The following is a 16,277-nucleotide window of genomic DNA, read 5'->3' on the forward strand; positions in this document are numbered from 1 at the left end:
TGGCTGGCAGGGCTCAGCATCCCCACCAGCAAAGTAAAAGATAATTCAGCAGGGAGCCCAAGCCCACATTTTGGGAGTCAGTTACTAAAGTAGCCATGGAGGGCCCTACTTTAACAACCGGCTCCCAAAATTCTTAAAAACTTAACAACCGGCTCTTGCGAGCCTGTGAGAGCCTGCTCCAGCACACCACTGGTTCCATCCCACTCATGATTTTATAAACGTTTAAGATGTCTTCTCTGTTGTCTCTCTTCCACGTTGAAAACCCTAGCCTACTTTGCTTTTCTTCATAAGGAAGGTGTTCCATTTCCTTTATCACTTTTGTTGCCTTTCTCTGAACCTTTTTGCTTTTTAGATGGGATAACTAGAACCACGTACAGGATTCTCAGTTTTGTTTTTCATTACTTTTTGAATAATCCTAACATCCTATTTGCTTTTTTGGAAGCCACCTCATGCCGGTCTAAAAATGCCTTATCCATGGTGACTCCAAGATTTTTATTTTTCTTGTGTGGTAACTCCTAACGCAAAATGCAGCATTATGCATCTGTAGTTGGGATTATTTTTTTCCCTATGTTCATCACTTTCCACTTCTCCACTCTGGACATTTCAATAAAATATGTATTTAGTCTCCCAAGTCTTACAAAATCTTTCAGCAGTTCTTCACAGTCTTCTGCTGTTTTAAAAACTTTGAATATTTTTGTTTCATCTGCAAATTTGATCACCTCGCTCATTTCTTTTTTCCAGGTCATTAATAAATATGTTATACAGTTCAAATCTCAATACAGACCCTTGGGTCATTCCACCATTGACTTTTATTTTTTTTTACATTCAGAAAAATTACCCTTTGGTCTTTCTGACTCCTTATCATTCCATGATAAGACACACTTCCTCCTCTGCCAGGGCTTTTTAATTTTTTGAGGAGTCTTTCATCAGAGACTTTAAGTGCCTTCTGAATATTCAATATGGTATATCAACCACCTCACCTTTATCCACGTGTTTAACACCTTCAAAAATAATTTAACAAATGGGTATGGAAATTCTTTGCTTTGCTAAATCCATGCTGAGGCAACAGAGATACAAATACATGTGGCCATACGTAGGCAGAGTGATTGAAAAGAATTTCATGAGTAATGATCTGCATGCTATCCCCACTTGTTGATGCATGGAATATGTTTTTAATCTGGGCTTCCAAATTTATGACTTTGACAGCCACTTCTTTTAGCTTTTTCCTAATTCTTCCTCTTTTCTTAGGCATTTATTCTTTCCAGTCCAAGGTATATTAAGACAAAAATAAAACATAAGGGGTTGACAATGTCTGCCAATCTGTGGGGGGGAGAGAGAGAGCAAAATAACTCTTAGAAAATCTAATGGAATGGGACCAAATTTGGCATGGGAGAAAGACCATGGAAAAGACACAGCCCAGTATTCAAATGAAGTTCTGCCTCCTACATTCTACTGAGAATGAGATCCAAATTAGTTCCCGCTATTGTTTGGTCCATGACTGGTTGCTGCATGAAGTAATCATTTATGGCATCTCGGATCTATACCTCCCTACAATGTCATGTGATATTTACCAAATATATATTAGGTAATGGGATAAGCATAAAGGAATCCTATGCCGAAGGAATGGATCCTCAGGAGCTTAGTCAAGATCGGGAGGCGGGGCTGGTGGTTGGGAGGTGGGGATAGTGCTGGGCAGACTTATACGGTCTGTGCCAGAGCCGGTGGTGGGAGGCGGGGCTGGTGGTTGGGAGGTGGGGATAGTGCTGGGCAGACTTATACGGTCTGTGCCAGAGCCAGTGGTTGGGAGGCAGGGCTGGTGGTTGGGAGGTGAGGATAGTGCTGGGCAGACTTATACGGTCTGTGCCAGAGCCGGTGGTTGGGAGGAGGGGCTGGTGGTTGGGAGGCGGGGATAGTGCTGGGCAGACTCATACGGTCTGTGCCCTGAAGAGCACAGGTACAAATCAAAGTAGGGTAAACACAAAAAGCAGCAAATATGAGTTATCTTGTTGGGCAGACTGGATGGACCGTGCAGGTCTTTTTCTGCCGTCATCTACTATGTTACTATGTACTGCCGATTTTATGATCATCCTAATTTCTGTGGCATTCTCTACAGTCTTCCTCATCCTAGCCGGGTGCGTAGTACTATACCCCCATTACTGTACTTTCTCTGTCACCCTTGGAATTTCTATTCATAAATATTCCTCAGTGCAGTTTGTTTCCTATAGAATTTTTATTCTGTTTCATTCTCTATGCAATTGTCCACATGCAGTGCCACCTCTCCACTAATTTGATCTGCCCTGTCATGTTGATGGAATTTGTACTCCAGTATAGAACTCCCATTAGTTATCCCACTAGATCTCTGAGATATCTGTTTTATTGCCTTGTATTATCTTTTAGGCGCGAAAAACACTAACGCACCTTAGTAAACAAGGCCCTAAAACTTTTGACATTCATTTATAGGCATTTAAAAATGTTTTGTTTTGGTTTTTTAATTTATTTATAATATGTGACTATCTCTGGGGAAAGGTGGCTAAAGTCACCAGAAACAAAAAAAAAAATGAGGTTTTAATGAATTTTGTCAGAGCAAACAATTTGTCATACAACAGTCCAAACCCCATCCTTTTATATGAAAAAATAAAAATAAGTTACAGAAGTTCAAACACGGAACGTTTTCAGACTGCTTATGACCTGTGACATGAAATATCGGCAATTCTCAACATCTTGGATCTGCTACTTTAGTCACCTTTTCCCAGAGACGGTCGCATATAATATTGGGATGCAATGAATGCAAAAATATGACAAATGATAAATCTGTTTTAAGAGATAAGGGGGCTCATTTTCAAAGCACTTAGACTTAAGTTCCATAGGTTACTATGGGGTCCTTTTACAAAGGTGTGCTAGCATTTTTAGTGCGTGCTAAAATTAATCATGTGCTAAATGCTAGAGACACCCATAGACACCAATATATGGGTGTCTCTAGCGTTTAGCATGCGCTAAAAACACTAGCACACCTTTGTAAAAGACCCCCCTATGTAATTTTGTAAGTCTAAATGCTTTGAAAATATGCCTCAATATATCTTGGACTTGCGACCAAACATCTATCCAGAATGGTCAGAGCATCAGATATTCATAAAGCCTATGAGAGGGTAGCCGAACACCTTACACAATGCCAATGTCGATGACAGACCTCTCTGCTATCTCCACGGAGTCCAAAGACCTCAGTGTGCTATAAAATAAAGAGATTGCATAAGACTACTGGATAATGTGAATCTAGTCATACTTTGCCACAAACATTTCCAATCAAGCTCTGTTTTGTAGTTTAATATCTGTTTGCCTTCAGATTTGTACTTCTCAGTCTTTTATAGAAGCTAGACACCATCTTCCCTTCCATCAACACACGATTGCACCATAATTTTATGTCCACTTCCCCCTCCAAATCTTTATAGGGGATAGAGCTTTCTGTTATGTTTCTGTTTTGCATCCAGCAAAAATTAATTGGCGGAAAGCAAATCCTTTGCACCGGGCATTTAAACAGAATCAACTTTCCATTATTCATCAAATGTCCAATGACCCAGGTGCTCCTACCTTGCCATAAAAATCAGCAGTGTATTGCCCTTGATTTTGATCTTAAGACACACGTAGTGTTTGCCAACAGCTTGTTATCTGCAACACTATCTAATTCTTGAAACCCTGCAATGGTTTCAACGTTACTATTACTCTCTGAAGATTTCAGGGCATCAGTGGTAGGCAGGAGATAGAGGCAATATTGTCAAAAAAGGCGCCTTTTATACTCTGACGCAAGCAGGCATGTAATTCAGACATATACCTGTTAACCAATATGTTATCCACCCCCACCCCCTCCCCATCCTCTCACTAGTGCTGCCAAATTATAATTCTGGAAACTGGGAAGATTGCATTAAGTGTTTGTAAAGTAATCTGTGGAATTGTCTAGTCTTATTTCTGACCTGATACTAAAATTCTAGCACCGGTGTTAAGTTTTCAGCATTGGCCCATGAGAACTGTACTGATCAAAAGCGTACTAAACCGTGTTATCTGATAAGGATAAGAGGAAGGGTTGAAGACATCAGTAATGTGACTTGACAATGTTTTTGCTCCAGTGGCCTGCGACGAGCAAAAACTGTGACTTTGTTTATTTTAAAGATCAGGAATTCAGCAGCAGACTGTTTTTCTATGCTCATTTTTTTTCACTTTGCTCTCTCTAGGGTTCCACGTAACTAACTCTTTCTATGAATCGTTCCTCGAAACGTTCCCAGGGATAGATCATTGTTTAGGGAGCCACGGGGCTGCAGCTGTATAACAGCAATGCCCCCTATACTCACTTTTGGTCCAGTTGAGAGAGACTCTGAGGGTCTTTTACTAAGGCACGTTCACGTTTTTGGCACACGCTAAAATTGTGAGTGCGCTAAACATTAGAGACACCAATGCATTCCTATGGGCGTCGCTAACGTTTACAATAAATTTTTATCACTTCTTTGTTCTTCAGGTTTAATTATATATATATATATATAGATATATATAGATATATATATATAGACACACAAATACAAAACCACCTACGCGTCTAATTTCTCCTACTTAGGAACGCAGATGTGGAATGCATTACCGAACTGTGTGAAAACGCTGCATGATCGTCAAGACTTTAGGCGCTCTTTAAAGACCTATCTGTTTTGTACGGCCTACCCTACTGATTCTACTCAATAGACTCTACATTATATTGCCTCAAAGGACCATTTTATTCCTTATTATTTTGTACCTAATTTTACACATGTACCCCCTCCCTTACCTGTCCCTATTTCTTATTGACTTGTAAGCCACATTGAGCCTCCTTGTGTGTGGGGAAAATGTGGGATACAAATGCTACAAATATATATATATAATTAGAGGATTGAATTTAAATGTGATCACAAGTTTACTTCTCTGATTTTTGATGAGTGTTCTGTACTGCACTAGGGACCAAGAAAGGGAGGCCACTTCCTCTGCCCACATAAGGTTAAAAGACAGAGGGGGTAATTCTCAAAAGGTCACTTAAAGTTAGGCACTGAGACAATACATGCTAAGCGTGAATTCTATATCAGCAGTTTTGCATGTAATTCTAAGTTATGCATCTAACTTTAGGTGTGAGCACTTACGCTAGCTCAAGGTGTGGTGTCAACACTCGCTCTTAACTCAGGTGTGTAACTGATAGCACTTATGTGTGGGTTATGGAATACTAAGCCTCCCCCCCCCACCCCCCCCCCACCCCGGTCCATGTCCCCCTTTGTTTTGTGCAATGGATTTTTTTTATGCACAGTTTGTAAAATCCCATCTAAGGGCTAATTTGTGCCAATTAACATTAATTATAGCCTAGATTTGGTCATTTGGGGCTTCTTTTACCAAACCGCACTGGCAATTCCTGGCATGGTAATGCCGACAAAGCCCATTCACTTTCAGTGGGTTTTCTTGGCATTGCTGCGCAGGAATCAGTAGCACGGTTTGGCAAAGAGGCCCTTAATAATTAGCTACTAAAAGGCAGTACATTACTTATATAACTCACTATCTTGCACGTGTAACTTTGTCCACCGAGTGTAAAATTGTGAGTGCAAGTTTATAGAATTAGGGGGAGAAGGCGCATCTTTGGCTTCTGAGAGGGAGAGGTAACGGAGACCTTGGAAGCAGCAGCGTCAGGGCCAGGGGGTCTTCCTTCAGTGGCAGCGTAAAGGAAACAAGACAGCAGAGCAAGCTTGTGGAGGAGGAGTGAAAGGACTGCACAGGAAGAGTTAGGAGTGGTGCTTAGGGACTGGGAGAGAGGATTTTTAGAGGGTGGGAGTAACAGGTGAATGTGTTTCTTCTCTGGTAAGTCAGTCATAGAGGGATTTCCCAGACTCTAGCCAAAGACCTTCCTTTTCCGTTATAGAATAAGAGCTCCTTTTAGCTAAGCAACAAGAATAGGAAGAGAGGTTGGAGGATACTGAAAATGTGCTGGATAGAAATAGAGGAAAAAAATATGGCAGGTATAGACACTACCAGCATTGATTGGAAACTACAGGCCGGTAAGCCTCACTTCAGTTATTGGTAAAGTAATGAAAGCGATGCTGAAGGAAAGGATAGTAAATTTCATGGAAGCCAATAAGTTGCAAGATCCGAGACAACATGGTTTTACCAAAGGTAAATCATGCCAAACGAATCTCATTGAATTCTTTGACTGGATGACCGGAGAACTGAATCAAGGACATGCTATAGATGTAATCTACTTTAGACTTCAGCAAAGCTTTCGACACGGTTCCCCAGAGGAGGCTCTTGAATAAACTTGACAGGCTGAAGATAGGACTCGACGTGGTGAACTGGATTAGGAACTGGTTGACGGACAGACACCAGAGGGTGGTGGTTAACGAAATTCACTCCAATGAGGGAAAGGTCAGTAGTGGAGTGCCTCAGGGATCAGTGCTGGGGCCGATTCTGTTCAATATATTTGTGAGTGACATTGCCAAAGGGTTAGAGGGTAAAGTTTGCCTTTTTGCGGATGATACCAAGATTTGTAACAGAGTGGACACCCCCCGGAGGGAGTGGAAAACATGAAAAAGGATCTGCAGAAGCTAGAAGAATGGTCTAATGTTTGGCAATTAAAATTCAATGCAAAGTGATGCACTTGGGGAGTAGAAATCCACAGGAGACGTATGTGTTAGGCGGTGAGAGTCTGATATGTACAGACAGGGAGAGGGATCTTGGGGTGATAGTATCTGAGGATCTGAAGGCGACGAAACAGTGTGACAAGGCGGTGGCCATAGCCAGAAGGTTGCTAGGCTGTATAGAGAGAGGTGTGACCAGCAGAAAAAAGGAGGTGTTGATGCCCCTATATAAGTCGTTGGTGAGGCGCCACCTGGAGTATTGTGTTCAGTTTTGAAGGCTGTATCTTGCTAAGGATGTAAAAAGAATTGAAGTGGTGCAAAGAAAAGCTACAAAAATGGTATGGAATTTGCGTTACAAGACGTATGAGGAGAGACTTGCTGACCTGAACATGTATACCCTGGAGGAAAGGAGAAACAGGGGTGATATGATACAGACGTTCAAATATTTGAAAGGTATTAATCCGCAAACAAACCTTTTCTGGAGACGGGAAGGCGGTAGAACTAGAGGACATGAAACGAGATTGAAGAGGGGCAGACTCAAGAAAAATGTCAGGAAGTATTTTTTCCACGGAGAGAGTGGTGGATACTTGGAATGCCCTCCCGAGGGAGGTGGTGGAGATGAAAATGGTAATGGAATTCAAAAAAGCATGGGATAAACATAAAGGAATCCTGTTCAGAAGAAATGGATCCTCAGAAGCTTAGCAGAGATTGGGTGGCAGCACCGGTGGTTAGGAGGCGGGGCTACTGGTTGGGAGGTGGGGCTAGTGCTGGGCAGACTTCTACGGTCTGTGCCCTGAAAATGGCAGATACAAATCAAGGTCAGGTATACATATAAAGTAGCACGTATGAGTTTATCTTGTTGGGCAGATTGGATGGATCGTACAGGTCTTTTTCTGCCGTCACTTACTATGTTACTATGACTGTGGAGGAGGGGGGAGAGAAAAAAGTGATTTTTTTTGTTTTCTATCTTTTCATTTTGAAGGAAAGGCAAACAGATCTCAGGCCAATAGCCATCATGTAGAGGTGAGGAGATCTCTAGGCCTTCCTGCCTTGATTGACAAGTAGGGGTAGAAATATGAAATGGAAAATTTTGTGATCTGCACTGTTATATATTTTCACAGCCATTTTTTTTTCTTTAGTGATGATGAGAAAATACAAGACTGGTTAGTGTTCCAGCACCAGCTCTGGGATCTGTTGTCTGTACATTAATACAGATCTCATGTATGTAAATGAGTTGTTGGCTATACAGGGAGCAGTAGCATTAGGTCACAGTGGTACAACGGTTCAAGTAGAGGTCGCGGATGGCTGTAGACAGCTGTTCCCAAGAGTCCACGGTGCACTTGTTGGCATAGCTGTGTGATGAGCATTGATAATCAGTATTCAGCTAGAGGTTAACAGTTTTCTATGTCCATGAGCGTCAGGTCATCATGTTGAGCTCCATAACACAGCAGTTCCTGACATGAATGAGAATATAGGAATCAATAGCGCCTCTCATAACTCTGCAGGGAAACTACACAAAATCTACTCTGTGTACCGTGAGTAGTAAATGTTTTTTTGTGGGGGGGTTCTTTTAAAATGTAGAACATTTGAGGGGTAATTTTATAACAGACACATTGGCAGATAGGTGCATATGTTTTACCTGCTGTATAAAGTACTGTGTTCCGTTATAAAATTATACAAAGTTAAGTGTTTGTCTATCCCACCCCTGTTCCACCCATTCTCTGCACTGTGGAATGCCTATCCAGCTCATTTTCGAAAGTGATCGCCGGCCATCTTCCAACACAAATCGGGAGATGGCCGGCGATCTCGCAAAAGCGGCCAAATCGGTATAATCGAAAGCCGCAATTTTGACACCATCGCCGGTTTCCCGTCGCAGAGCCGGTGAAAGTTCAAGGGGGCATGTTGGCAGTGACGCGAAGGCGGGACATGGGCGGGGTTACGGAATGGTCGGCTTTTGCCTATAATGGAAAAAAAACCCGGCGATGAAGAGCATTTGGCTGCTTTTACTTGGTCCCTTTTTTTTCAGGTCCAAGCTTCAAAAGGGTGGCTGAACTGACCACCGGAAGGAATCGGGGATGACCCCCCCCCCCGTACTCCCCCAGTGGTCACCAACCCCCTCCCAGCATAAAAAACAGGTTACAAATACTTTCTTGCCAGCCTCTATGCCAGCCTCAAATGCCGTACCCACCTCCATGACAGCAGATTGTGTTCTGTCCTCCAACAGCCTTTGCCTGCTTGTGATGTGGCTCTGGGGTGAGTGTGGCACCTTTTCTGTTATTTGCACTGCAGAGTCACATCAGCAATGCATTGTGGTGGGTATAGGTATTGGTAGTTGGTAGACTCTGCTTTTCCCCCTGCTTACTGGGTCAGAGTGTGCCCCGTTTTGTTTCCTGTTGTAGTCCATGCGGTAGTGGCCATTTTTGTAAGACAGTTTTAGATCCCTTTCCTGTGTTACCCACGTTAGAGAACGTAGTTCTTACCTTGAATGTTGCTGAAAGAGGGCATTGTACACCATTGTGCCAGCTCTGACCTACTGCTAATCTTAGTACCAGGGGACTCTTTGCCAGTGGGGCACAACCTCTGATCTGCAGTTAACTGTGAGTAAATGTGGTTATTTCAAGAAAGGATTTTTTCAGAGAGATTAGTCTTCAGGTGTGAACTGCTGTGCCAAAGTTATACAGCAGCAATAAGTCCTAGAGGCTGTATGCAGGTCCCTGGAGCAGTTTTAGTGGGTGCAGTACATTTGTGGGTAGTGGGCTTTTTTTTGGGGGGGGGGCTCAGCTCCCAAAGTAAGGGAGCTACTGTATGCACGTGGGAGCTTTTCTGAAGTCCACCGCAGTGACCCCTAGGGAGCCCGGTTGGTGTCATGGCATGTCAGGGGGGCCAGTGCACTAAAAATGCTGGCTCCTCCCACGGCCAAATGCCTTGAATGTGGCCAGGGTTTGAGATGGCGAAAATACGGGTCTGGCCAGCTGTTTGCGGCACCGCCAAAATACATCACTGGCCATGTATTTCGCCGGCGCCGTTCGATTATTCCCCTCCACGTGTATCTTAGGAAAAAAAACAGCGCTTATTTTTATACATCCATATATACCCCAGAGCAATTTCATAAGCACCTACTGAGTGGAAGGGCAGGGATCAAATGCGCAGAATGAAACGGCCATTTTGTACAAAGTACATGAAAAAATCACTCGGAGGGGCATTTTTGTTATGACGGGTACGTCCAACTTTGAATGTTTTTGCACAAAACATCCAGAATTCAAGTGGGGAATACAGCCATTTTCAAGACAGCAAAATGTCTTCTTTTTTTTTTTTTTTTTTTAAGAAAATGGCCATTTTTTAGATGTGTTTGTGCTCTGTCCGTTTATCTCTTTGGTCTATTTTTGGGGGGGAAAAAGTCCAAGTAAAAAACACACAAAACCAAGCCACTGAGATGTAGGAGGAGCCAGCATTCTTAGTAGACTGACCACACAGACATCCCAGCAGAGTAGTGGGGCACCCTATGGGCACTGAAGTGGACTTCACTTAAAAGCTCCCAGGTACACATCTCACTCTTGCCTCCTTATATTGTATAGTGAGCCCTCCAAAACCCACCAAAAACTTACTGTACCCAATTATACACCACTACAATAGCCCTTATGGCTGCAAGTGTCACCTATATGTGGGTACAGTAGGTTATTGGTGGGGTTTGGGGACTGACACATTCCACCACAGGTGTAACAGAGTGGATTATGGGCCTGGGTTCCCTTGTCTACAATGCACTGTACCAACCACTAGGCAAATCCAGGGACCTGCTTGCTGCTCTAATAGGACTGGCCATAACATCTAGGCTGGTATGCACTGTTTCACATCTTTGAGGGGGTGGAAGGGGGTCATTCCTTTATTCCTCTAATGGTCATTTGTGGCTTAGTTCTTATTAAAATGGGTCTAGACCCAAACTTCGTAGTTTTAGTCCTGGAAGTTATTGTTTTGTTCCATTATGGCTCAAAAACGTCCAAGTCTTAGGAACGCCCAGATCGTACCCTTAATACGCCCCTGACACACCCCTTTGAGATTTGGATGCATTAGATAAACGTCTGCAAAATGGATTTGAAAATACCGATTTGGAGGTTTTGGTGAGAAAAACGTCCAAATGCTGCTTTATGCCACTTTTTAGATGTTTTTCCCTTTTGAAAATGAGCTCCTTAGTCTCTTGATTCTTCAGTGCACTTGAACGGTAAACCAATTTTCTGTTAGGTACTGTTGAGCTCCTCTTTGCTTCCTTTTGCAAAACAGTCTGGAGGCATTCCTCTGCCTAAATAAAGCACCTCTGAGCTGGCTGCTGAAGTTGAAGAAATGTCTGGGCAAGGCAATATGGCAGGTTAATGGCTATTGGCCAAAATCATCAGAGGTGAGAAAAACAAAATATTACCAATAAATTGTAACAAAGTGCTCCTTTGTGGGTTTGAACAGTAAGAAGTAGTATGTGGGACCCCCAGCTCAGCTTTAAGTTCGATCTCCATTCTCCAGTCTAAAGATACCCCCAAATGTAATCTTTCCTTCCACTAATCTGTTGCTTTATATTCATTGAGTAGATTGAAGACATGCCTCATTGTGGGGTCCTTTTACTAAGGTGCACTAAATAAGACGCCTATATTCCTATGGGCGTCTTATTTAGCACACTCTAAATCTGTTAGCGTACTTTAGTAAAAGGACCCCAATATTATTTCATCTTTGAAATAGAATTGATAGTGTGCAGCTTGCAATGAAAGGTGATTTCTGTTCATGCTTGCTGGCTTTTTTTTTCCCAGGCTGGCCTTGTGTTTAGCCATTTATATGATAAGTTTCACAAAATCACAAGTAGAATCCATACTCTTGAAGACCAGCTGAATTATTGATGGACCTTGCCGCTAGAAACACTTGGTAGCAGCTAACATAGCACAAATGTTTTAGCTCCGGGCTGCAGCTTGGAAGCAAAAGATCCCCTAAATTAAGTGCCGCCCCTGGTGGGGTGTTCAAATTGCAGAAAAACATTTGAGTGAACTGAATGTTCTTTGTGCACAGTACAAGTGGAGTAACATTATCATGGTTGCAGTCTGGGCTTCTCTCTTTATATTTAACAGATTACTGCTGGTAAAGACAATGCTTGGGTAGACGAAGAGGTCTGGAGGATGGAGGTTTATGTGTCTTTCGGAATCATCGCTCTTGGCCTTCTGTCCCTTCTGGCTGTAACTTCACTGCCTTCCATTGGGAACGCACTTAACTGGAGGGAGTTCAGTTTCATCCAGGTATGGAATTTCTCAAGAGCGTCGGTTGTATATTGCAGGAACATTAATGTTTGTAAAACATGCTGGATACCTGTTTGTATGTATCTCCATCATTAAGGGATGCACTTCAGTAAGGGGCACTCATGTACTTTTTGAGAGTGATTTTATAACAAGTGCCTGGTTTAAGAAGTCAAGTAGGCACTATTTTATAAAAACATATAGTTGCCTATGTGTTCTTCATAAAATAGTAGTATAAGTGGCAGAAAAACGTGCTGACTATGCAAGCACAGATATCATCTCTTCTCGGGCTGGTGTAAATGTCTGCACCTGCACTTTGCAAGTCCATACATAGATTACCATTTTTTTTAAACTGTGTGTGCACTTGGGAACACCACCCATGCTCTGCATAAACTCCGCCCCAGTGCATGCCTACTGGCATAAAATGCACAGTGTCAGCGCATTTTTTACGCCATTTGAGATTTTGTAAGAGTCCATTTATCTGTGTAAGTCAGCGTCTTTATCTACAAAAGTGATTTATAAAATTACCTCCACGAGCTTAAACAAAAATGGTGATCAAACTCAAGTATCTGCCGAAATTGTACTAAAATGTCATCTTGCCCTTGCACCAGTCCTGCGTATAACATTAGACACCCTAGCCAAACTTTCAGCCTTTTTGTGCCACCACCACCACCACCACCACCACCCTAAGATTTTGCTAATTCAAATTCAGCAGAGAGGGGCTCAGATGAGATATTGGTAGAAAAATAGAATACCGTATTACCAGAATCGATGGATGTTGTTGCTCTTATAAAGAGGAATTCTATTAATAGACTTAATAAAGCCCCATAGTTCACTTATGACATTAAATTTAAGAAACGAGTTGAGAAAGACTGAGCATGAATGAAGGAAATATCCTTCAAGAGTAATACATAGCATATTTGGACAAAATGGCTGACTATTGGGAGACTGCTCTCAAGGCAAAATGTGAATATTATTTTATTTATTTATTTATTTATTTGTTACATTTGTATCCCACATTTTCCCACCTATTTGCAGGCTCAATGTGGCTTACATAATACCGTAGAGGCGATCGCCATTTCCGGTAGTGAAACAAATACAGAGTTGTTGTGGACGAATAAGGTTCATGTGTTTATAGACACATTGGGGAATCGTAGAGAGGAAGAGTTGTGTAGAGTCTATTACGGGCTTTGGTTTCATTGCGTTGCGAGGTTTAGGCACTATTATGATAATTGAACAATCTTCATCCAGTGTGAAAGAGCTTTTTAACATAGAAGATTGTCTCGCAATGAAGGTACTACCACTTTGAATTCTTCAAAATTTTCCAGTAGTGATTTTGCAGATGGATCTGTAGCAAAGATGAAGTGGATTATTATTATTATTATTATTATTAGCATTTGTATAGCGCTACCAGACGCACCCAGCGCTGAACACCTGACACAGAGAGACAGTCCCTGCTCACTTGAGGATAATTATCCTTTAGAGGAAGCTGTTATGGGCAGTTTTTCCAAAAGTTTGAGGAGATGATTGAACATACTTTATCTAAAGTGAATAATAGTTATTGTGTTAATGATACCTGTAAGCCAGTAGTGATAAAGGGCCTTAAAGAGATAATAGTTCCAGTGTGTTTTGAATCAGGAAGGGTACCAGATATCTTTAAGAGAGCAATGGTATGACTATTGTTGAAGAATTCTAAAGCTGATTTGAGATGTGTCGAAAATTAGAGACCAATTTCTTCATTGCCTTTTGTGGTGAAGGTGATGGAGAGCCTGGTCTATGATCAACTGGTACATTTCTTAGACCTGAACGACATACTTGATCCCTATCAATTTGGGTTTCATTCTGGTCATGATACTGAAACTTTATTATTGTCACTGTTTGATATTGTACACATTGGTCAGCGTTTTTGGTTGGTGAGATTAGACGTGTCAGCTGTGTTTGATACTATAAATCATGCTGTTCTGTTAAACAGGTTAAGTTGGTTCAAATCTTTTTTGGAGGATAGATGCGTTTGTGTAGTACAAGGGGAAGACGTGTCTGACTTTGAACCATTACTGACTGGTGTTCCGCAGGGTTCCTGCTTATCTGCTGTTCTTTTTAATATCTTTTTGATTCCCCTTTGCCAACTATTGAGTCGTTTTGATGTTCAGATTGTACGTGGATGACGTACAGTTTTTGATACTTCTGGTTAATGACGTTCAAGAAACATTTGCGAAATTGAGCTTGATTTTTACAGTCAGTTGATGGTTGGATGTCCGCGAACGGTCTGAAATTGAATATCAATAAGATGCAGATTCTGTCACTGACAACCTACGAATCGGATGATGTTCCAACAGCGTTCCAATTTAATAGTGAATCTATCCCTATTGTTCGAAATCTGAGAAATTTAAGTGTGATGCTTGATGAAATTTTGACAATGAAAGCTCATGTGCATAAGATTATCAGGGATGTTTATTTTAAGTTACATATGGTGAGAAGATTAAAGAACTTGTTAAAACCACATAATTTTAGAACTGTTGTGTAGATTTCAGTAACTCCCTGCTTTGATTATGCAAATGATTTGCTGTTGGGATTGCAAAAGACCCAGATAAAAGCATTACAAATAGCTCAAAATTCAGTGGCAAGGGACCGGTTGTTTTGAACGTATCACCCCTGTACTGAAAAACCTACATTGGTTAGTTATAGAGTTTAGAATTCAGTTTAAAATCCTCTGTTTAGTTTTTAAGTATTGGCACAACGGATTTCAAAGATTGTTACGATCTGGTATTCAGTGACTTTTTGATATTCCTTCCCATCGTGTTGTTAGATCTGAGAAATATAGAAATAAGATCTTCTATATTGCAGGACCAGCAGCCTAGCAGTGGCGTTCCTAGGGGGCTGGCACCCGGGGTGGATCGCCGATTCACCCCGCCCCCCGGGTGCAGCGCCCCCCCCCCCCCCGGCGAAAGGACACCCCCACAAAGGAACCCCTCCCCCGCCGGGTGCACGCCGCGCGCGCCTGTCCTCCGTTGTTCCATGCTTCTTCTCTGCCCCGGAACAGGAAGTAACCTGTTCCGGAGCAGAGAAGAAGCATGGAACAATGGAGGGCAGGCACGCGCGGCCCCCCCCTAGGAATGCCACTACAGCCTAGAATAAGCTTCCCCTTAGATTGAGGAATTTTAAAGAGTTTAAACAAGAGCTTAACATTGTTATTTATACAGACTTTCAGCATGGGGTAAGAAGTGAAAATGTTAATATTCTGAATTGATTTTTATCCGCTTCTACGTAATTTTCTTTTGCCAATGTAATCCACTAAAAACCATGGATTGAGCAGAATAAACATTTTTAAATTAATAGATAGATATGTTCACCCACCACCACCACCCCTGCAAAAAACAATTCTGTAAAAACACGTCATACATCATAAAATTACACTTTGATTTGTGTATACGTCATGAGGACAATTTCAAAAAGCCATTTACCCACCCTGTCTAGAGAACTTACATGCTAATGGTTCTTTGTGTGGCTGTCGGATTCTATTGTTTTGCTTTTGACTGCAGCCATTTTTTGCTGTCATCTAGGCGACTGCCCTAGTCTGGTTATTGATTAAAACAGGCCCTGGTTATGCGGATGCATGCACATGGATCATGGTCGTGGGTAGGGTTACCATATTTTGTCCTCTGAAAAAGAGGACACATGTCACGCCCCATGCCCTGCCCACACCACATCCCTTTTGGATCCTCGCCCCGCCCTTTCTCGCTCTCACTCCGCCCCCGTCACATATTTCCCTCCCCCCAGGTCACATATTTCCCTCCCCCTTGTCACATTCCCCCTCCCCTCCCCTTACTTACTATCTACTGCCCTGGTGGTCTAGTGACCTGTTCAGGGCAGGAAAGAGCCCCCTCTTTCCTGCCCGGAACGCTGCCTTGCCCGGCATCCTTCTCGGTCTCGGCTCGGGATTCAAAGTGGCCGCCAAGAGTTGAAGTCTCGCGAGGCCGCTTCAACTCTCGGCGGCCATTTTGAATCCCGAGCCGAGACTGAGAAGGATGCAGGGCAAGGATAGGCAGCGCTCTGGACAGGAAAGAGGGGGCTCTTTCCTGCCCCAAAGAGGTCACTAGACCACCAGTGCAGATAGTAAGTAAGGGGAAGGGAGGGGAGACCCACGGTGCCGCTCACCTGCCCGCCCCTCCATTTGTCCAGAAATCCGGACAAGCGGGCGGGCAAAACCCGCCGGATGCCCTGGACATGTCCTCAAAAAGAGGACATGTCTAGGGAAATCCAGACATATGGTAACCCTGCATTTGATATACCGCCTTTCTGTGCTACAATCAAATCAGTTTATATTTGTTATACACACGTTTAACTTAAAGATGTTTGCTTATCACCGGGACATGTAAGCAAGTCCATT

At 42.6% G+C, this 16,277-nt stretch overlaps 1 protein-coding gene across 3 annotated transcripts in view; it reads left to right on the forward strand.

Moving 5' to 3' along the window:
* The window catches only part of STEAP3 (STEAP3 metalloreductase), a 130,656-nt gene that overhangs the window by 36,378 nt on the left and 78,001 nt on the right, over positions 1-16,277 (forward strand). For all 3 annotated transcript variants that reach the window (XM_030209365.1, XM_030209363.1, XM_030209364.1), the window contains exon 4: positions 11,729-11,893. In XM_030209365.1, the coding sequence (XP_030065225.1) occupies positions 11,729-11,893 (165 nt within the window). The remainder of the gene's footprint in view (positions 1-11,728; positions 11,894-16,277) is intronic.

The sequence above is a fragment of the Microcaecilia unicolor genome, chromosome 7 (assembly GCF_901765095.1).
Source record: "Microcaecilia unicolor chromosome 7, aMicUni1.1, whole genome shotgun sequence".
Lineage (NCBI taxonomy): Eukaryota > Metazoa > Chordata > Amphibia > Gymnophiona > Siphonopidae > Microcaecilia > Microcaecilia unicolor.